The 23069-nt window shown below is 39.2% G+C and overlaps 1 protein-coding gene across 1 annotated transcript in view; it reads left to right on the top strand.

The window, feature by feature from the left end:
* GPR158 (G protein-coupled receptor 158) overlaps positions 1 to 14815 on the top strand; it is a 193830-nt gene extending 179015 nt beyond the window's left edge. Inside the window, exons 8-11 of the mRNA XM_048294784.1 lie at positions 1556 to 1694; positions 6244 to 6349; positions 8247 to 8393; positions 9148 to 14815. Of these exons, the coding sequence (XP_048150741.1) occupies positions 1556 to 1694; positions 6244 to 6349; positions 8247 to 8393; positions 9148 to 10602 (1847 nt within the window). The 3' untranslated portion in view covers positions 10603 to 14815. The remainder of the gene's footprint in view (positions 1 to 1555; positions 1695 to 6243; positions 6350 to 8246; positions 8394 to 9147) is intronic.
* Positions 14816 to 23069: the final 8254 nt, after the last annotated feature.

Raw genomic sequence — 23069 nt, 5'->3', positions numbered from 1 at the left:
GGATTTGGTGAGGAAGAACACAAAACCAGCAGTATGGATGGATTATACCTCTTCAGATGTTTGGGTTTATGTAACTGGTAAGGCTGCTGGGTCTATGAAGGATGTGTTCTAGTAAAAATTATGATCTTGGATCTAGAACATCTATATTTCATTAAGAAACGTGCAAAGTGTTGTTCAGAGTTCAAACTGAACTTTTATTGTAGCACAAGATACCTATGTAACTGAATTCACTTTATCCAGACTTGTCTCCTACTGATTTTAGCTGAAATTAATAGCAAAATTAGAAGTTTCAAAATGGTGTAACAATATATTATAGGTAAGTTACAGCAGTCATGCACTACTAAAAGTGGAGGAACTAGAGGACCTTTTCTAATGAGATATCCAGTGCTGATGTTATATGTTAGTCTGTTGTTAATGGTGGGGTTCACAAGCATTTGTGTCATTATCGAAACCAGACCAGTAATTTTTTGCTGATCACTTCCATGATGTCACTGATCACTGGGTTTAGTTACAGTATAGAAAAATAATTGGCAAACATAAGTCTGAAAAAGAATTAATTTTCCATTATACTGCTTTTAATTGTAGTTTTTAGTGGAAAAATTCAACAAGACAAAAGCAGCGTATGAATAACAATGGGATAACGTTTCTGAAACTGGTGTGGAGCAGTGCTGGCATTGCAGGGGTCTGACACAGAACTGCACATTGCTGGATGACACTCAAACACTTCCAGCCACTGCAAGGCAAGAGGGACTGGCACCTGCTCTATTCATAACTGCATGGCAGAGCTGTAGGGTTTTTTCCTGGGAGTTTTTTCAAGATGGTTAGGAAATCACTTCGTTCCTATCAAGATCAAAATGATGTCACATCAGAGTCTGTCCACTGGAAGCTGAAGTCAGCATACTGCTGGGTACAGATGAGCTAGCTCTAACTAAATAGTTTAGGCTGATCCAGACATTCTACTTCTCCTTTCTTCCTCTACTGATTTTTCTCCTAACAGAAGCACATAATTTGTTTTAATTGCATTAAACCCTCAGAAGTGACTCATCATATTATGGGTATCAACAGAATTAACTATCATGAAGAGGAATTTTTTAAACATAAAATATATTGTTTTATCTAAGTTATAAACCTTTGAAATGGAAGTGTTGTCTTAAAAAGCATATAGCCTGGTAGTAGCACTGTATCTGCCTCTGTAACAAGAACCAGAGCTACAATTAAAAATAGTTGGTATTTGAAGTGATGTCAGACTTCTGTAGTACTGATTATAAAAGCAAGCAAGACATTTTTAGACATTGTCTCAAAGTTTGTCAATTGAAAAACTGAAACACCATGAATGTAAAGGTTCCTGATCTGGAAAAAGATGTGTAAAATTAAAACCAAATATATCATGTACAGTGACAATATCCAAAAGAGTTTGAATGCCTATGTGTGTACATATATACACGTGTATTGTCTTTGCATAGATACTCACAAATACAGAAGATACTGTAGTGCTTCAAATTTCCTTCCATCTATAAAACTAATTGCAAATTATTTCTTTTTGTTCTTCTCACAGCTGAATTTTTATTCCTCTTGTGGGGTGTTTATCTCTGCTATGCAGTGCGGACAGTCCCATCAGCATTTCATGAGCCACGTTATATGGCTGTTGCAGTTCACAATGAGCTCATTATCTCTGCTATATTCCATACAATTAGGCAAGTGATCTGTAGATCTAGTAATTAACCATTTATCTTTCAGGTTTCATATGGTGCAACTTAGAATGGTTGAATGGGATAGGATGCATAATGGAAGGTCTTATAAATATTTGTTTCTGCAAATTAAGTGATTACTAAACTTAAAACTGTTCCCATGAGATTCAAGGATATGAAATTGTATAGTTAGGGTTTTTTTCAACATAGTTAGGTGATGTTTTCTTGGATCAAAGTTCAGTATATATGATAAATTAGGTACAGAAGAACAACTGTCTGTCTTCAGTCATCTGCATACTGCTCACTGTTTTGTATCCCTAGAAAAACAGCAGGTAAGAATGTTGGTTTGTATGAACTTTTGCTGGTGTGTAGCAGATTGGCGAGCTGCAGCTATACGTTAAGATTATTGTACTGGTTTGGGCATGAAGCATAGTGTTTTATATGCGAACACAAAAAAGCTGTTATGGTATGATGTTGTATCAGTAATATAAAGCCCATGTTTCTTCTAAAGTGTATAATGAGCTCTACATTTCATACTTGTAAGTTATTTGGGTAGTAACAAATAAAAAAGGGTCTTTGCTAGAGCTACATGAAAATTACTAAATCTGCCTTTCCTACAGAGTACCCTGTAAAAATGAATTGGTCCTAGAAAATGCAAAAGAGCAAGATAACATGAGTTTCATGTCACCCTGTAAATTAAGGCTTTCTTCTGACATTCTCACGCCTTCTTTTGCCTCCTAACAGACCTTATCTACTAAGTTGGTTTTTTTTTAAATTTGCATTGCTTCACTGACAGTCTTCAAAGATTCTTCTCTGTTCCTTGCTCTGTCTTGGCACTAACCTTTCTCCCTGTCTTCTTGATTTTTGCTTTTGTGTTTTTTTCTGAGTAAACATCAGCAAAGCGAGTCCTTCATCTCTCTTCCTTCCTGATGTTCTTTTCTCTTATCATTGTTACACAGTTCACTGCATTTTTCAGACTTGCCATTTTTTTTCCTTCCCGTTCTCCTAACCCTGTATCTCAACATCCACATACTCTCAAAATCTCTACTCCCTAACACAAACATCTGCAAAGTTATTGTTTAAAATCTTTATTTGATGGAAGCATTTTTCTTTTAATTCCTGATAGATATAAAATTGACTTACAATACTTTTGAATTTATTATAACCAATATGACAGCTTCTCAGTCAATTTTTCCCCCATTAATTCATATTCCTAAACTGTGTGTTGAGCCATGTTAGAAGATAGAGTTCAGAGCTATTTTGTGGGCTGCAAGTTTCTTTTAACAATAGAACAGGAGGCAGGTAATCTTGGATTAAAGAGAGGGGAAAAGGGGAAAATGTGACATTTTAATACATGCTTTATGAAGGAGACACAAAAGGATTAAGTCTTTCAGTTTTTCTTATTGACAATCCTGTGCCTGCAGCCTAAGGTCTGCTGATCTTATTCTTCCTTATTTTCTTCTTTTTTTTAATGTACATTTTGTATTGATTCTCTGCCATCTGTCTGATATATGCTGGTTTGTTGACGAAATATCGTGTAGTGTTTATAGATAAGATTGAATAAAATGCACATGATCCCTCCTGAGATTATGTCCATTTCTGCATGCACAACTCTTAATCCATTTCCTTACCTTTTTTTTTTTTTTGCTTCCATCTTCTCTGCCAAGTTCTGGATGTAACTGAAAGGGCGGAAATGTAAAACTTAGATTTATATGACATACCTGAATTGTCATGAAGTTGAAAGTACTGGAGCCTTGAAGGACACCTACAAGGCAGCCATCCAGTTTGAAAACTCCCAAAGCTCTTAGGAGATTGATGTGAGCACTAAATAAAACCTTGAACTGTTTGCATTTTGTTTTCCTTTGAAAGTATTCCCATTTCAGAAACAGAAGGTTCTGGATTATCTTCAGATCAGTATAGTATTAAATTCCTGCATTGCTCTTTTTCTTATATTACTGAGAAACCCAAAATTTATATGGAAAAAATCTAATTCAAATAGAAATTCCATCTTTCTAGGGCTGAATGGCTACTACAAATGCAATTTTGCTTTCAGAGGCATGGTATGGCATGTATACCTTAATCAGTCAAGGTCTCAAGCATAAAACAAGCAAAAAAGCCTTCACAGAATTTGAGGATTGGATCTCGTAAGCGTTAACCAAATCCAGTGGCCATCAGGATGTGGGTGCTTTCTCCTGTCTGTCTGATGGATCTGGCTGCTGCTGGTTCCATTTGCAGGTTGAGCAAATCTGCATCAGGGCAGTCACACAACACCTGGCTGGCCACAGGAACAGCGCAGGTCCAACACTCACAGCCTGGTCCTGCTCCTCCTCTGCAGCTGGGCCTGGCCTGAGACCTTGGGTCTTCCCAGGGGCAGGTCACCCACGTGCTGCCTGAGGTTTGCTCATCAGTTGCACATACCCACATGCACCATGGAGAGAAGTGCTACTGATGAGCGGGAAAGACTCCACTACTGGAATAAATAATAAAGTAGGTATGTTTATTCCAGCACTGGGACACATGGGAGATCGCTCCTCCAAAGCCATGCGTGCCCACAGCTGCATTCAGCCTGGTATTTATCGGGTTACAAGTTCCATATTCACTGAGTTTCCCCATACGCCTATACATATTCATCACCTGGCCCCGCCCAGCCTCGCTTCGTATTGCAGTGAGCCCAAAAGTCATTGACAGCCGCGTTGCGCTTGCGCAGTGCTGTCTGCTGGTCCTGGGCAGGGGTCTCCGAGATGAAATAAGAGTCTTCCTCAGATGAAGTAAAGGGTCTTCCTCATCCTGAACTTTTCACCTTTCCTCCCTGCGCATGCTCTTTATGCCCCTGGGCTAAGTCCAAACTTCAAGACTGGTTTGAGTTAGCTTTAGGTTAAAAACAGGATCTTTGGTCAAGATTCCTTCCCTTTATCAATAGTCTCATATCTTCTCATCCTGCTTTGGTGGGTACAATAAGTGTTGGGCAAGCGGTATGCATTGCTTCTAACAAACCAATTCCTAGTAAATCATTTAATCTCTGCTTCCCCGTCCCCCTGATTCAGTATCACACATATCAGAAGGATTTAATGAGAAGATAGGAGATATTTCAGGTAGAGGGCTCAGTGACAACTTGCTTACATGTCACTAGCCATTTTACACCTCCCCCCCCTTCCAATCCCCTATCTGTCCCAGTCCTTGTCTTCTCCCAAATAAACAACCCACCCTCATTATTTTTTTCCTATTGGTCACAGTTTTGCTACATCTGTGCTCAAATTTGGTATCTGTGATGCCATTAGCTAGGTAGTCAGTGTCTTATCTGCTTTTACTGATATGTTTACATTGGTGCCACTGACCTTGCAAGTTCTACTCCCTCAAAGGTCCTTCAATTACCTGTGAAGTTTGGCCATCTTTCAAATGACTCCCTATTAACCACCTGTGAAGTCTTGCCATCCCTTACAGCACTGTCTGTAACTTTTGTTCACTTTTTGCTCTGTTGTTACATCCATCAGTTTCTCATGTCATCTTCATCAGTTCAGTTGTGTTCAGTTTACTAAAAATCTCAGGCCTGAGCTTCCTCATACTCCTGCACACCCCAAAGCAACATCTCTCTAAGAATTAATTAATTGGAATATTTTGTTGTGTACATAAAACATTTCATTTACAAAGTATTAAACAAGTAATTATGACTTTATTATTACAGCATGTAAGCCAGTGTTTCATGCCAGACTATATCTGTTAACAAAAGCTTCTTCAAAATGTGCATCTGTGAACTTGGATAAGTTGCAAATGTCATTCCTGTCTGAATGATTTTTTTAAACCTGGAAATTGCAAGCCAGCAGTACATCCATTCATCCATTGCATTGCTTACTGCTTCTATCTTTGAGAGCTCACTAAACCAGACAAGCCAAGCATGCTCCAGCTTTAAATGCACCCCTTGTTCTACCACTCCTTTAGAAAGCTCAGCAAGGAACTGTTTTGTTTGAGTAGTTCAGCCACTCACTTCCAAGCATTCACAGGCTCTTGGGCCCCGCAGCAGTGAGCTGGGCAGTCCTGCAATAAAGACCATTTCTCTGCTCCCTGCTAAAATGCATTTCAGTTCAGTTCTCCCTTGGATGGCTTATCAGCTGTACTCAGTAGCTGTGATCTGTGGACATCCTGTGTTTATGAAGTGCACTGCAATTCACCGTAGTACATGTGCTTACATAACCTAAAATCATCCCTTCAGCTCCTTAATGTATGTAAGCTGCCATAACTCAGGCCAAAGAAACTGTGACAATATACACAAAAAAAGGGCAGCTCAATAGAGTGAGAAAGATGGAATATGGAGTATAATTTAAGGTCTGGTGTTTCCTTTTATATTTTGGTTTGTTGATTGTTTTTTTCAGAGTTGTTTTGAAATTGTAGCATATATGGAAAGCATGTGGATGTAATTTTTAGTCCGTATGAAAGAAGTACAGAACAAAACCAGTTGTGTTTGGCCATTCTGTGTAAAAAAACCTAAGGAATATTAGAGATATTAAATCTAGTGCACTGGAGAAATGCAGTGAATTGCAACCCTGAATTCTATTTTCAGATTCATTCTTGCTTCAAGACTTCAGTCTGACTGGATGCTGATGCTGTTCTTTGCACACACACATTTGACTGTGACAGTCACTGTTGGGCTACTTCTGATCCCTAAGGTATTTGAGTCTCCTGTCTCTTTTCTTTTGCCAAGACTGAGGAAGATAAATGTTGTCATGCAGAAGCAATTCTGTTTAAATCTAGCTAGCAAGCAACTGATAGAAAAGGAGGATGTAAAATTTGGCTATTTTACCTTAAAAACTGGAACTTCTTTATTTTTAAAAAGTATAGATTTTCAAAGATTCTTTCTTTCAGCTTTCAAAATTCCAGGAGTTTAAAGTACTTAAAATTTTGAAGTAATTAATACAAGAAGGAAAGAATCCTGCCTAACTATGCTTTTTTGTGTGTGTGACTGTGCTGCTGCCAGAATTAGCTGAGATCAAGAAAAGAATTTAGGCAAGGGCGTAGAAACACTAGAATCAGGAGGCTGGACTAGCCATGAGACAGGGATGTAGGGATTTAAACCAGGCAGTTGCAGGCTGGAAGAGGAGAACCCTTTGCAAGTCAGAGCCTGGGACAGACAGATGCTGCATACTGGGAGGAGATATGCCCGTGACAAGGAGCCAGGAGAGGTGCTGGGTGCCGAGATAGGTGTGTAGGGGCACAAGTAAATGGGGATGGCAGGAGTCAGGGAAGAGCAGGGAAAGCCCCCGAGCTGCAGCCCGGACACCTCCCATGGGGCACTGGGAGCAAAGCCCCAGTGTCACCGGGGGCAGGAGGTCTGCAGGTGGCTCCACCTGTCCCCAGCAACAGTCCCCAGGAATGGAGTGGAACTTCCTTTTTAAGACAGTATCCCAGCAGAAGGAATGATTGTCTAATGGCTTTTGAAATGACTAATCATATTAATCAGAAGCTCAAGAGTCAAAATAGCAGTAAAGGTGAAATCTACATATGAAGAAGGAGCACTAAGTAGTTCAAGTTGATAAAATTTCCAGGTTAATGAAGCTGCTATCCCTGCCCATTTTCCTGTGTGTCAGAACAGGGTATGCTGATGACTGTCACATATATGTACATTGAACAGTCATAACAGGGGACTCATTGATGCAGCCTTAATACGCATAACCTTGTTTTATTTTAAATTACTTTTCTGGTCTTTAGCAATAATCTTGTATTTTCTGTTTTATATTCATGTACTTTATTAGATATCTTCAGAGGTGTCTTTCTAAAATAGCCTAGAAAATTTGTTGACCTTTCTGAAGCTGACTCATAAGTACTGATCAACATTTTCATTTTCAGCTTATTATCTGTGTAACGCTGCACAGACTTGCCTTCCAGCACTCCAAAGAATTCAGAGAATTAAGATTCACAAGGTTTAGTTCTATTCATAAAGTCCTGAAGACAGATGACTATGTGGACAATAGTAACTCCAGATGAGTGAATCAATATGAACAAAACAATAATGACAACTTCACTCCAACTCCTGATTCAAGGATTTGCTAAAACATAGAAGAGAAAAATGGTCTATTTTTTCATTAGTTTCTTTCTTTTTTTCTCTCCTTTTTTTGTTTATTTTTCCACCTTATGTCTTCCTTTTCAGGGTCAGGATCTAAAATGGGAGAATTGCTTTTTGAAGGATTATTAAGATGTATGTAGTATAAAATAGTGTCTTACTGTTTTAGCAGCCTAATTGGAAATACTGTTCATGCCAGCTTAATTGAAATGCCATTTAAAGAGGTTCAAATAAGTATCAAAATAAGTAGGATTTTTTTTTAGCTGATGTGAATCTCTAAGATTTAAAGTTAAGCCATCATTAATAAGAGTTCCTTCTGTACAATACTGAGACTCTATAGAACACAATTTAAGCGAGTGAAGCTTACAGTAATGCTTGAGTTTGAGAATCACATCAAATCTGTAGAAGGGTCATTGTACCATAAAAACTGTTGTAAGCTCTTACATTGATGTTGAAATAAACTTTTGCACTCACGGCAACATATTTTTTGTGAATACTTATTGCAGTTTTCACATTCAAGCAATAACCCAAGAGATGATATAGCTACGGAAGCTTATGAAGATGAGCTTGATATGGGTCGGTCTGGATCCTATCTGAACAGCAGTATCAACTCAGCATGGAGTGAACATAGTTTGGATCCTGAAGATATTCGGGTATATATAACTCATTTAAATAGCATTTGTTTTCAAGAATACTTCTTCCTACAAGAAAACTCCAACCTGCATGCATTTGTTTCTCTTTGCAGATACCAGCTGAAAAATGCCAGCTTAGATCTTTTATGATTGTGGTATCAGGTCATGTAAACTCTCATGGGAAGTATTTACTAGTGTGAAGAGATGCTGCATTACTAGTTGTAGTAAAAGTCATAGTGGTGGCTAAGGAGGAGGAATCATCCTTAGCAAGAGCTGTTATTCAATTTACACAGGTTCTCTGAATTATCTTGAAGAGCAAACAGCTTTTGGTTTCAGTGTAATCAGTCATTTGTATGTAACATATAGATAAGCATACATAACTATAAAGATAAAACTTTTAAAATGTGATTAATGGAGAAAAATACTTTAGTCTTATTTTACATGATTAAAGGTGTTATGTTCTGAGAACAAAGAATAGCTATAGAGTTCAGCAGGAAGGCATACACTACAGCATTGTGAAATCTGAAGCAGCACAAATGAATATGAAGTGTACATGCTGTGGAAAGTAACACATTTGTGCATGAAGGTTGAACTTTTTCTAAAGTGGGAAAAAATAGAATTCACGTTGATGGAGAAATGGCATATCCAAGAATTAGAAAAGACAGTGAAATGAATTTAATGCCCTTTTTAGAGCAATAGGTCTTGCTCATCAAGCTGCTTGTTTGACTATACTCTCTGTGTACGTACTAGTTTTGCCATTCACTTTGCTTTGCAGGATGAGTTGAAGAAACTATATGCTCAGCTTGAAATCTATAAAAGGAAAAAGATGATTGCTAATAATCCACATCTCCAGAAAAAAAGGTGCTCTAAAAAGGGCTTGGGGCGCTCGATAATGCGACGTATTACAGAAATCCCTGAGACAGTCACCAGGCAATGCTCCAGGGATGAGAAGGACCTGATGGAGCACAGTGCTGTGAAGAACTTGGCCACAATGAAGAAAAACACACCGGATTCCACAAGTTCTGCAAAGCCAAAAGAAGAGACTTTGAAAAACAGAGTCTTTTCCTTGAAAAAGTCCCACAGCACTTACGATCATGTTAGGGATCAAACAGAAGAACCAAATGGCTTAACTACAGAAAGTGCAGAAGTTATAGCTGCTGAGAAAACGCTTCTGGACTCCTTGAATGGTAACAAATTAACCAAAAATGCTCCTGAAAAAGTTGAAGCTGTCTCCACTGAATCGGTCCCTTTGGTGTGCAAATCAGTAAGTGCGCATAATTTAAGTGCTGATAAGAAGCCTCTGCATCCAAGAACATCTGTGTTACAAAAATCTCTCAGTGTTATTGCTAGTGCCAAGGAAAAGACTCTGGGACTAACGGGTAAAACACAAAGTCTAGAAGAAAGCACTAAATCTCATAAACCTCAGCAGAAGGGTAAGGAGGCCAGCAAAAAGCACTCAGCCTCCGATAAAGGGGAACATAAGGATTCCCACCGGAAAAACTCTACCCAGTCTGAGGAAACAAAGAAAACCCATAAATCTGGAATTATTAAACAGCAAAGGGTTAGTCAAACACCTGCAAATCCAGACACAGGCCCAGGTAAGTCTCTGCACAAGGACAATTTCAACATAGGAGAAGTTTGTCCTTGGGAGATATATGACCAAATTCCTGGTCCTGTGCCTTTTGACTCTAAAGCTCAAAAACATGTGTCTATTGCTTCCTCAGAGCCAGAGAAAAATCACCCTTCCCAGCCAAAGGGGAAGACTCATCATAAGCTGAAGACACCTGAGGGGTACCAACAGTCAAATCAAAAGAGCTCAGAGAAGGTGGAAACAGCCACTCAGGAGATGCAAGAGCAGCAGATCTTTGAAAATGAGAAAAAACAGTCAAATTCCAAGTCCCAGGTCTCTCCTGGGCTGAAGTGTGAGAATGTTAATAGATATACACCTAATACTCATGCTGTGGAGCAGGAGGAGCTGCCCCAGAAAACAGCAGAAAAGGAAAACCTCAATAAATTGGCTGAACAGAAAAAAAATGCCTCTTCTGAGGGAAATGTGCTTTCATCTAACTCCCATAAGTCAAGTAGTTACCTACAGCAACCTTTAGCATCTCGAGCTGAAGTCTGCCCTTGGGAGTATGATACAGCAGATTTACCAAATGCAGAAAGAAGTGTAGCTTTATTGAACACCTCTGCTATAAGTGCAAATAAAACAGCAGCACCTCGAAAATAAGAGGCTTTTGGACTGAGGAGAGTAGCAACATTGAGAAGACAGACAAGAAGAAGGACAGAGGGGACTTAGGCCAAAAGGATCTGAAAATTCCTAAGGAGCATCACTTAAATCAAGGGAATCAGCACTACAAATAAGTAGGAATTAAGCAAAGTAAATTATCATTAATGTTGTTATTATTTATATGTTGAGTGCCAACAATGTGATTAGCAGTGCCCAGAATATGGTCCCTGCTCCAAGGATTTTACTGTGTCAATGAAAGAAATCTGCCTTTGTGAAATCAATTCTCTTTTAAAAGAAAAAACAAATAAGATGGTAACAAACGCACAGTGTAGATCTTAACCAAATTATTTCTGGATGCCATAACTGGCTGTAACTTGCCCTTGGGACTTTAAAGATCCAGCAGAAGTAGGGCACAGAAAATGTCCTGATGGCAAAAAGGGGTATCAACGAGCAGCTTATTAAAATGACGACTTTTCACTTTACATATTTAATCTAAATAGCACTGCTAACTCAATGCATCCCAAAAATATTTTATAAAATGATTGCTCTCATTTTCTTATTACTGTGTGTTTAAGTACATTGTTGTGTCTCATATTAAAGCATTCCAGATTATATGATTTTTGCAAATAACTTTGATATTATGTGACACAACAACACATTTATGAAATCTGCAGATACTGTCTTCTAATTGCAAGTTAAAATACCTGCTGTAGACCTTTTTGTTTATATGTAGAATTGCGGTAATCTTTCACTGGCTATGGAAGCTGTAATTCATATCAGGAAATTCTTTTGGGCTTTGGAGATTGTATTTTTTTCCTTTCCTGTGATTTATATAGAGTGATTTTTTTTTGTTTGTTTGTTTACTCTCTGTTATTTAAATTTATAGTTTGATACTGTATTATTCAGGGGTTTTATATGCAGTAAGTTATGCACTTCCCTGTTAATGCTCATAGACTTTGTTAATAGTGGAAATTCAGTCGTCTTAGCTGCCTATTTTGGTATGTCTTAGGACAACTTACATGGGTTTTTTGTTACTAATTGGAAAATACCATCTAAGAAACCAGAAATCTTACTTTAAGCATCAATGGTGATGATCTTGTTCAGTATTTCATCCTGAACCTATCCTGTTAAATAAGACAAGCAAGAATGACAGTGAAAATACCCCAGAAATGATCACCTGTTTTACTAAAACCAGACACCTCTGAAAGATATATCAGTTAGCCTGTATGGAACAACACTGTACTGTTTATCCCTGCTGGCAAACCTCAAAAAATTGGCCATTGGAGTGAGGAGAGAAGTCTAAAATATTACTCTTCCCCCATATATGCAAATGTGATAGATACTGGGAACAGAAATTATGGCATCTCTCTCCAACTCTCCAAAATGCTTTGACTTTTTTAAAATTTATATGTACATTTACAGTAAAAGTTAGTGTTTGATACAGTGCTACTTTTCAGCAATAGCTACAGTCCTCATCGTGCATAGGAGCTTAATTCATAGGTGGCTCATTCACAACTCTGAGTCTTAGTGGCAGTTCACCATCAGGGCCTGAGGACGTGTTGAAAGGTTCTGAGGAGTATCAGTAGTAATGAAACACCCCCAGCCATCTCAATGCAGTACCAGTAAAGTGCTGTTCACAGGAATTGGCTATACGTAGTGTACTCCAGAAAACCAGCTCAGTCCTAAAGAACTTGTGCAATTTGAGAGAAGTGATGGGATTCAGACAAAGAACATGAAATGTGGATGATTTAATAGAATGTGTTGTTAAATATATATATAATATATATAAAAATAGATATTTATATATGTTTAATATATATATATAAATGTCATATCTAATACACACATGCACATACACATATGTAGTACAAACTGATTTTTTGTGGCATCATAGAAAAAGTGGCTTAAGATAAAATGCAATGAGCAGAGGGACTTAGACAACCTGGGCATGAGGAGGAGAAGAGTTTATGGGCATGTCTAGACTGACAGATCAAGATGGATCTGATTTTCCTACTGCCGCTGCTAAGCCCAAACCTGGAATGTGCCAACACCTGAGCCAGCTGGGGACAAGTTGACTCAGGTCTTGGTGCTGTCTAAGCCTGTTACCTCACTCATAAATTCTGCTCATTAGCTCCAGATCAAGTGGCTGAACTGCCCCAGCCAACCTGGTTATCCAGGATAGTGCTCAGTTCCACCACGGGGATGTGCTGACTTAGGTCTTTACTACCCTGGGCTTGTCTGGCTCTCCCACCCCTCTTTTGTAGGGCATAATTATGGTCTAGGAGATCTGACTGTTCCACCCATGAAAGGGAGTCAGGCATATGGGTCTGGGTGCTTTGGACATCAGTGCACCCACTTTGCACACGCAGTGCCACTGGCATCCTATGTGCAACCCAAATCCAACTCTGTCCTTCATGTGGAAAAGAGTTGAGATTAGACCTGGTGTGCTTAGATTCTCCCTTTCCAGTCCCAGACACTTACGGGATTTGTCTGTAACTTGTCTTGTCAGCTTCAATGGGACTTGATCAGCTTTTCTGAGAGAAAGTAACCCTGTATTTCCATGGGAAGAAGTCTATACTAGGAACAGAAGTTTCTGGGAGACCTCCAGGAGCACACTGACCCTGTGTGCAGAGAAATATGCAATTTTACACCTGCTGAAAAGGTGACCATCCCACACCTCTCCTACCCTTGAAAGGAAGTTCTGCAGTCTCAGCAGTGGTTTTTGGAACTGAGATGGGGGGACAGCTTATGTCAGGCCCTGACTCACTTACAGGAGCCAGACTGTGAGGTTAGAAGTGGGCATCCATGGAAGAATCATGGAAGGAGATATTTGTATGTACTCACTGCCTCTTGGAGACAGATGGTTGCAAGGTACCAGCCCTTGTGCCCTTGCTCATCTGGCCCTCCATCCTTTACCTGGGAGCTGGGCAAGGCCACTCTCTGCTCTGCAGGAGTTGTGTAGAGAATCCTAGTGTGCACCAAGGATGAGGGGATCCACATCAGCAAAGTGTCCACACAGTACCACTGCCCCTTGCATTCCTGGCAGGATCAAGCCCTTTATGCATGACTGTGTCTGTGCCATCGCTATATATCTGTACTTGCTTGGTTTCTTTTCCCGTTCTTTCTTTCTTAAAAGGTAACTTCATTAGAAACGCAGAAACAAAGCCCACTCCTTGGCTGGTGTAAAACAGCCCAGCTGCACAGCAAGCGAAAGCTGATGGCTGGTTTACCAGGGAAGGCATTGGCTTGTATATTCTCATTTGGTTTAGATTTCTTTCATCCTGACCCTTTCCCTCACTTCTTAAAAACTGTCTGTTATGGTTCTTTAGGCTCGTTGAAGTTACATCCCTTAAGACTGACACAATTGGAGAACTTTCCTTTAGAAAACAACAAAGCTTTCCCCAGATCACAACTGATCTTTGGGCTACAGATTCAATTGGGACTTAAATTATTTCACATTCAAGAAAATGAGGGGCCAAACTTCACTCAACTGTTCTATTTCACTATGATGCTGCTAGAAGCATTGCTTAATGAAGACATACTAAGTTAGACATAAATAATGTTCTGTATTTCATAGATTTTTCTCCACCAGCATATATTGACTAGATTGCTTAGATGTCTTTTTCTGGAATTTCATTGTCATTGTTCAGCCAAGAGAAGCGCAACTAGAGTAAAGATGTTATAAAGATGTTTTCTAGCAGATCTGTTAAGAGAAAAGACAATAAATGTGAAGGTCACAAACATTTGCTAGGTTGCCCTTCTAAATGCATGTGCAAGCTGCATTTCTCCTTTATTTCTAAGCCATGGTTTATAAATAATTAGATTTATACCAATCTTATTAGACCTGTATAATTTATGCAAGATTATGCGCTTTAAAATATAAATCAGTACATACCTATCATCAGCTTTGGTGGCATCATAGACCTGAAACCAGACAAGACGTTTATATTTGCTCTCCTTAGGCTTTTGCATGCATATGACAACAGGCAGGCCTGAGAAAACACTGCCTTTGACTTTTAAAATTTTAGCTACTCCAAGATGTAGAGTATATAAAGCTGTAAGTCTCTTCACTTTATAATGTGGTTCTTATGACAATGTTGTCTGGCAACCAACAGCATCCACCATGAAATACTTGATAGATTTATGTTGTAATGTGTTGCAGCATGTAAATAATGTAACTTCTCTGCAATAAAGCACATTTATATTAAATCTGTCTGCAGGCTTTTGTGTTGTGATTTTGTGAAGTCATTACTGATCCAAACTGAACGGGTTTCCCATCAAACTTGTGATGTAACTAACTTTACAGCTTCTATGATCTGATCATGCCATTATCATTTTCTGGATTTTCCTTTTATTTTCATCAGAGCAGATGTGTACTATGTTCAAGATTTCAGGTTAAGGAAATAGCTCTCTTTTCTCAGTGGTTGCAATTTTGAGGTCAAAATTGTAGAGTCTGTTCTATATTCTTTTGAATTTAATGGCAACCACAATGTTAGAAAACAATAGAAAATAAATAGACTAAATTTTACAATGTCATTGTAAAACCCTATAGCTCATCTGTACTATGTGTGCACATGCCTGAATTTCTCATCTCAAATATGTGTCTTAACAGGTATAGGAAACATACAAAAAATGGTTACAAAAAAGATAAGAGACAGAGAATGGCAGCTATGTAAGTGCAACTTGTTTACCTTGGGAAAGAGATGACTCAGAAAGAGGGATGAGACCTATAAAAATTTTGAGTGATTCAAAGGTAATTAGGAGACTGGAATTTGCTGGATTTTGTCATCAGGAGCTACAGAACACCCAGGGTGGCTATCATGCAGCAGCTTAAAATAAATGAAATATTCTTCTGCATCTGTCATAAATAAATTGTGGAGCTCATTTTAACAGATCACTGTGCTTATCGTGGGCTCAAAAAAGCATTGGAGAGGTCATGGAAGACAAATCCATCAAGATCCCTGAACATGGTGGATAGAAAACTCTTAAATCCCTAACCTCTAGGTAGCTGATAAATAGTATAATTCTCTTTGCATAATCACCCAGTTCTCTCAGCTTAATCACCCACTGCTGGATATGGTGCTACATGAACATTTCATCCAGCACAGCCTCTGTACGTTCTTATGTCTGCATAAGTGCGGATAGTGTAGGCTCAATTCATTTCTTTTCAGTTGTCATCCTGGTGATTTTTAATGACTGATTATTGATGTACAAGCTCTGGTAGGTTTCTGCATGGGCATATATATGTGTTCACTTGTACCTCTCCCAGTGTCTCCTGGGTTGAAAAGCTGCCGTTTGGGTAACCAGTCTGAGTCATGGTGTCACGTGTAATGGAAACATGAGGTGTGAAAGAAGGGAAGGGAATGAATTACGTTCTTTAAATGAACTGTATACAAGTCCTTTGAAAGCAAGAAGTCTAGATATCAGAAAAATAAGGCCTGGAGATTTGTCACTGAACCACTTCAAGGCACTCAGCTCAAACTGAGGGCAGCTTGCTCTTTCAGGTGCTGGGTGCCTTTGGAGCCCCACTTCTAAATTTTTCACAGCTTTTAAGAAGTAAGGAAATTATTTCCACAGTTTTGTGGCTTTGGAAATCATCCAGAGATGTATTTTCACACACCCTCTTGCTTCTCCTGTTATATTTCATGAGAGGAAACTGGCTGCACCTGCACAGCCATGCGAGTCTGGGGCAGGGGGTGTCCCACCATCAGTCAGCCTGCTGGCACCCAGGGGCAGGGTATGGAGAAGACAGATGGGCTCTTCACAGTGGTGCTTGGTGGGAGGAAGAGAGTTACAGGCCTAGACTCAAACAAGAGCAGCTCAGAACGATACTCAGAAAACTTTTTCACCGTAAGAAGTCAAACAGTAGAGAAGGTTACTCAGAGGCTGTGCCGCTCCCATCCTTGGAGTTTTTCTTGGATAAAACCTGATCTTGTAGCTTTGGGCAGCAGGGTGGGATTGGAGACCTCCTCAATGATCCTATCATCCTGTGAAGAGTATTCGCTACTAGAACTTACTCTTCCCATCATCCCCTGGAAAACCAGGCAGCTCCGACTCCCAGCCGGGAGCACAGGACACACTTTGATCTATACAGTACATAACTCTGGGCAAGCCCTCCTAACAAACACCAGCTGCTGAAATAGAAAGGCATTTGGCTTTTCCTCTGACCCCACAGCCCAGAGTTACCATGGTAAAAAAGTGAAGAGGAAAATCATTTTGTTTAGAGCTGGTTGGGAAGAAGTTTTAGCTGTCTGTGTTTAGTGAGTACTTGAGCTGATGCACAATTGAAATAAGCCCTATAAAAATTGTAATGTTTTTATCTAACAATTTGAGGGTTTTTTAAAAATCAGTACTGGATTCTGAAGGAACCGTTAAAGAAATTCCAAATTTTGGGGAGTTTTGTGAATTCAGTTCTTCAAAAAGGCAATTGATTCGATTCAGGGTTACAGGACTGCCTGCCTGCCTGCCTGCAAAGAAATTATTTCAAACTGAATGTGCGTTTTTACAATAAAATAGTATTTCTGACAGGTTGAAGCCAACTTTTTCCAGTTCTGAAGGAGCTTGTTCATCAACAAACAATGCTTGAAATTTAATAAAAGATACTGATTATTTCACTGAGTTGGCAGGCTGCCATCGTGTTGCAATATTCAATCTTCTGGTTCTTTTAACACCTGGAAAATTAAACATTGTCACTCCATTTATGCAGATGATTTTTTTCTTTTTTTTCTTTTTCATTTATTTATGAGTTAGCTCTTTTAGTCACTGAAAGTGTACAACTAAATCAAACCCTGGATATTTTACCATGAAATCACTGGATTTTAGATTTCTGGATATATGAACCAGGTTAAATTTTTCATTGTGTCAAAGCATGAAAAAGCATTAAATTGTATTCAAATTAGCCATATATATTTTTGAAATGTGCATTTATGGTCTTCTATATAATATACATATCTTACATACGAGGCACAGAATGATTCTTGCAGCCTTGTAGCTGCAGAAGGCAAAGTTTTTCAGTAGACAAGTAGCTGCTTTTAGAAGCAATTAAAAGAGAAGATTGCTAAGCCTGCTTAATGGAAGTCTTTTAATGAAATGCAAACCACTGGGTGTCTTTTGGATCTGTGGGTATAAAATGTGTGTGAAGTTAGGGCTTGTCTGTGCCTTTGCTTCTTGGCTGTTGAGGAGATGTTCAGAGGAAGAGCAAATGCAGATACCTCTCTGGTCGCACCACAGCCTGGGTTGTCATGCCCACATGTGTGACCTCTGACTCTCCTGCTTGCTGTTCACCTGCTGTGCCCTTATTTAATGATGCTGAATCATGGTGTAGACATAAAAAGCCGTATTTGGCTGATCTGCTTGGCAAACGCCCATGGTGGTGGCTCCCTGCAGTACCTTTTCCCCTGCTGCTCTGCAGAGGTGACCAGAGCAGTGGCCATGACGTGGGTTTGGATGCTGCAGGGTTGCCAAAGCGGGGCAGAGTGGAGGCTGCCTGACTCTGTTTGAACACTATTAGTTGTACTGCTTGTCAGATGATGTTGGCAAGGAGTTTAGACTGGCTGCAGTACTACAGATAAAAACCAGGTTGATTTGACATACTTCAGTGCTAAAAATAGTATCATATAATGATGTCTTTGTCATGAAAGGGTTTTTTTTAAGCTGCAGGGGGGTAAGAACTGTGTGGTTCCAAAGCAGTCATCTTGGAGACATCATCAAAGGAAAATCACAGCAGCACTTGAGAAGCCACCTGTCCAGCTCTGTTCTCACATCATGTTTTATGGCATCCTTGGCAAATGCACAGGATTTGTGTAAGCCAGAAAAATTGGCTAGTGCTACTCTGTATGCAGTGCATTTTATGTTTATATTCAGTTTAATGCTTTTGGTGTACAACATCTCAATTTCTCTTTGTTTATAGAAGTTTTGTTAGCTCTGTGATGATTTTTTTTATCCTTTTACAGGAACTTGCTACTAAATTTGATTTGTATCTTAGCGGCTCCATTGCAAGGCCAGCATTATCCCCACAAAATTATTGTGTTTGAAGTCAGAAAGAAGTTCCACAATTTGTGGAATTTTCTTTCAGAAATAGTTAAATGTTTTAAAATACAGATTTTGTTATTTTTAATTCTGATTAATTATTTATTCTGTTTTCATGACCAAGAAAATTGCAGTAATAAGAATTGGTAACAAAAAGCTACATTCATTACTTTCTAGGTGTCATTTAGGTGCATTTTCCCTTCTACAATTTATGATTAATTGTAGATTGCAATTGTGCATTGCATGACCTTTCCATGCAACTGTTTGTTGTCTATGTTACAACTAGAACTGCAAAGTCATATTACAAATAATCAGTGCCTAGGTAGGGATTGGATTTTTTGGATTTGCCATCCCATGCATGTATGACAAGCATTTTTACACACAAGCTAAACTTCTTACTAAACTACTTGCTTTGGTGTTTTATTCATTGCCTTGTAAATGTAGATAGTGTTCTTAATTCCTGGGGAACAACATTATAATTCAATATAATGGACAAACAGATAAAAATCAAAAATTGATGAGATAAAACTGCATATTCTTTATTTTGTTAAAAGCGTGAGAGTGAAAATGTGAAAACCCTGGCATTTCTGGGGAAGAAAACAGAACAAAACAATGAGGATTTTGTTTATTCTTTCACATTCTGAACAAATTATTTTAGTATTAAGAAGCTTAGAGAAAACTTGTACGTTTCTGATGATTGATCAAATACTGCTCTGTAGATTTCAGCTGAAAGAGGTATGCATCTTTTAGTTCTTGCCCCAAACTCAATTTTTACTAAGGATAAAAATTGCCCAGTGGGGATGGATTTCAACAGAAGGTGCCAAAACCACATATATGTATATTAAAGTTCCATGCCTGCTTATGATTTTTGGGTTTTATCCACCATTTTATGCTGTTCCTGCTTTTACCTTGCAGGAAATTGCCTTTTGCTGGAAGTAAATTATTTGGATATTGTTTCTTCAAAAGTGTGTGCATATTTGAAGTGTCAAGCAGGTAGGTTATATAAAGAAACACATTTACACAAAATAAAGCAGCATTTTGGGGGCTGCTTAAGCAGAGCTCCCATTTTCCTCTGCTTGTTTGTTGTCTCCTCACATAGGAAACATATTTTCTACTGTAACTTAACATGACCCATAAGAAGACTTAGAGGACAATATCAGTTACTGAATAAGAGGCAAACTGTAAGTTAATTCTTAGTACAGAAGTTGCTGATTTTAAAAGCCACTGGAGAAGGAATTCCGTCACCATTTCTCTTTGAATTCAGTGACTTCTTTGAAAACTCCAGTCTGACAGGCTAGATTATTGGTTTTGATGCTGTGCCAAGTCTTTACAAATGGCAATAACAAATCTGCAAAGTCAGCAATAGAGTCCATGCCCTTGTACAGCTGCTTGGAGAAAAAAGCTGGTGGGAAGCCAGGTGGGCTCTTGGCATGGGATGCTGTTTGTAACAACACACAGGACCACACATTGCCTATATCCAGAATTAATTTTGCACTACCAGGAATGAGTTATTAGAGCCAAACAGGAAAGAAAACTTTTCACAGCATAAACACCTTTTCAGCCGGGCTGGGATGGAGGAGGCTCATACAAAGTAGGCCACCGAAGAGCTGGCCCATGTTAAGTCAGGATCTGGTTCATATTCATACCGGGGAAACAGAAACCTGCTGTCAGCAATCCACCTGATACAAAACCCTGAAGGAACAAAAAAGCATTCATCATTCCAAGAGCTGCCACTGCTCATTCACTTTCCTGCTTTCCAGCTGGTGGTCCCACCAGGTGCTGACTGCCCTTTGCCACCGTGCAGGTAGTACAAAAGGTTTGCCTTTTCATTGGAAATGTCGCAGCGGCTTACACTTGCTTCTGCTCTCTTTTCAGCCAGAGGCCAGAAGCATTGTGCTGCAAACTAAAGCTCTTTTCAGCTTTTTCTCCTGGCTGTTCAGGTCCCTTCAGCTCCCTCTAATCACTTTCCCAAGCTTGAGTCCTGGGCAGATGGCAGCACTATTATCTTCATCTCCTTCAAACATTCCACTTTATTTTTAAAAAACATGCTACCATACAGACCAAAGCTATCTTTGTGAAATACCTCCCCCCATCTCAAACCAGGACAAAGCCACACTCATTCACTTTTCTGCCTAACTGTAAATTCCCAATGTAATACTTGGCAAACCATTAAGGGGCACACATTTTACACAGGTACTGGTCTGGCTCCCAGGCTCCCTGTGCCTTGATTTTCTATCATTGTGTGAGGAAGACCTGACTGCTTCCTACTGATGGGAAGAAGGATGCAGTTAAAATCTTACAGTCTTCAGGTACTTTTGATAGCCTTAAGAAACCCATGTATGATACAGCTCCTCACCTTCTACATGACAAAGGATTATATAGTGTTAAATGACACTAAAAGGTGATTCACAAAGCAGGATATTATCAAGTTTCGGGTTATGGAAGCTGGGTTAATTAAAGCATTTTATACTGTGTGAAATTTCCTCTTGGCTCTTTTATAATTTGAGTTTTTTCTTAGCAAAATAGATAAAACCCAGACAAACTCAGAGCTGAAATGACCTAACCTTTTCCTATATTAAAATTCATATAGTCTCCTGAGTTGTTTAGATGTAAGAAATTAATATTTGTTTGGTTTTAGCACCAGTGCAAGAGTTGTCCAGAATTTCCCCTGCCCACCTGCACAGCTTGCTGGTGCTATTGCAGCATTCCTGTGTACATGTAAAGAGCAAATTAAAAATCCTCCTTGCTTCTTCAAATACTATCCAAATGTCACAGGGAGGGTCTTGGGTATTTGTGTCTCTGGTACATCTGGTACAGTTTTATATGTCTGTTTAATTTCAGCAGGTCTTCGTCTCAGTTCAATTCCATGGAACCAGGTAAATTCAAATAACTAATATCAAAGACTGTTCCTCTTTACATCCTTAACTAAAATAGCTGGGCTCTGTTAAACAGAGCTGACTCTGCTCAGAAGAAACATTTTCCCTGCTGCAGAAAGAGTGGAATAATTATTGTTTGAACTTGATGGGGGGTTTGGTGATCCCCCAAGGGTAGGCACAATGTGGAGACCAAATCTGTTGTAAGCATCCAGTTTGTTTGTGTTTAATGTCACTGTCACAGTTTTCATGCATAGTAAACTCAGATCTTGAAGAAAGCTTTAGGTTCATTTCCTCGTCCTCCTTTCTACTGTTCTCTACTATCTCCTTCAAGGGCTGCATTTTCTCCCCCTCTTCTCTTAGGAAGAGTGATCATAATGAGCTCATGTATCAACACTGGCTCAGATGCACAGATGTCTCCTAGACTTGCATATTTCTTTTATAACCTCTTTTGCATGCCTGATGTCCAGCTCTTGCTTGCCCTGATTGGAGCTCTTCTCCTTCAGGGGGATTTGTCAACTCAGCCTGTTGCTTCCAAGTAGGACACTGAAAATAAGAGACACTTAGAAGCCCTAAGAATTTAGGTGTTCTCAAAAATCTTGTTTACCCCATCTCTCCCATGTGCTTCCTTGTCTTTTATTCTCAGCTTCTCCATCAGACACAGAAATTTTGTTTTACAGTTTTCCTCTGCCTTTTCCACTAGGTCTGTGCTTGTGCTTTTGTTAAAGCCCCCAATTTTTTTCCTATTCTTTCAGCTTCAAGATCATTTCAGCTAGCAAAAACCATGTGTTCCATTCTGACATCCCAAACAGTCATCACCCCTCACCTTGACATCTGCTCAAATTCTCTTCTCCCCATGGACATGTGTTTTGCTCCAGACACTGCTGCCCACCTGAGCAAACCCCCCTCTCCCTCATCCTCCCCAGTCTTTCTGAATTCCCTGAGCAGCACAGGCAGGAGTGACAGCATCATTGCATCAATTTAGGTTGTCCTGGGAACTGTACAAAAATGCACATGCAAAATTAAGTGCCAATTTTATTCTTTTTTTAGTCTTTACAGCCTACGATTATGGGAAGACAAAGACAAAAGCAAAAGAGGAAGAGGGATGACTATCACATGAGTGTAATGAACACATCACTGACACTAAAAAAAAAATTCCTCAGTTTTTCAGCTATACTTGCCTATTAAGATACTGTTTAAGATCCGTAAAGAGTATTTTTCAGGCAAAAGTAGAATACAAAAGAGACAAAAATAATTTTAAATTATTAAGATAATTCTGTTGAAACTAAATTCTGCATGTATCCATACTGATTCATGAAACAGGAACTCTACAATGATGTAGGAAGACTCCATGCTTGTTTACTTACATAAGCTACAGATTCTTAAGAGAATTTTGTAGCTCCTTTTTCTAAATGCTTTGCTGACAGCAGTATAGCCATGTGCACAGACTGCTGCTTCTTTCAGGTCCAGCTCCCAAACCCATTATTTTCCTTTCTTCAGACCATGCTGGATTAGGATTTGCTTTGTTTAGAAAAAGCTGTTTCATTGGCAGATGGCTGTAGCAGG

This window comes from Corvus hawaiiensis, chromosome 1 (assembly GCF_020740725.1).
Source record: "Corvus hawaiiensis isolate bCorHaw1 chromosome 1, bCorHaw1.pri.cur, whole genome shotgun sequence".
NCBI classification, from domain to species: Eukaryota; Metazoa; Chordata; class Aves; order Passeriformes; family Corvidae; genus Corvus; species Corvus hawaiiensis.
Note: the sequence above shows the minus strand (reverse complement) of the source record. Positions and strands in the feature narration are given on the sequence as shown.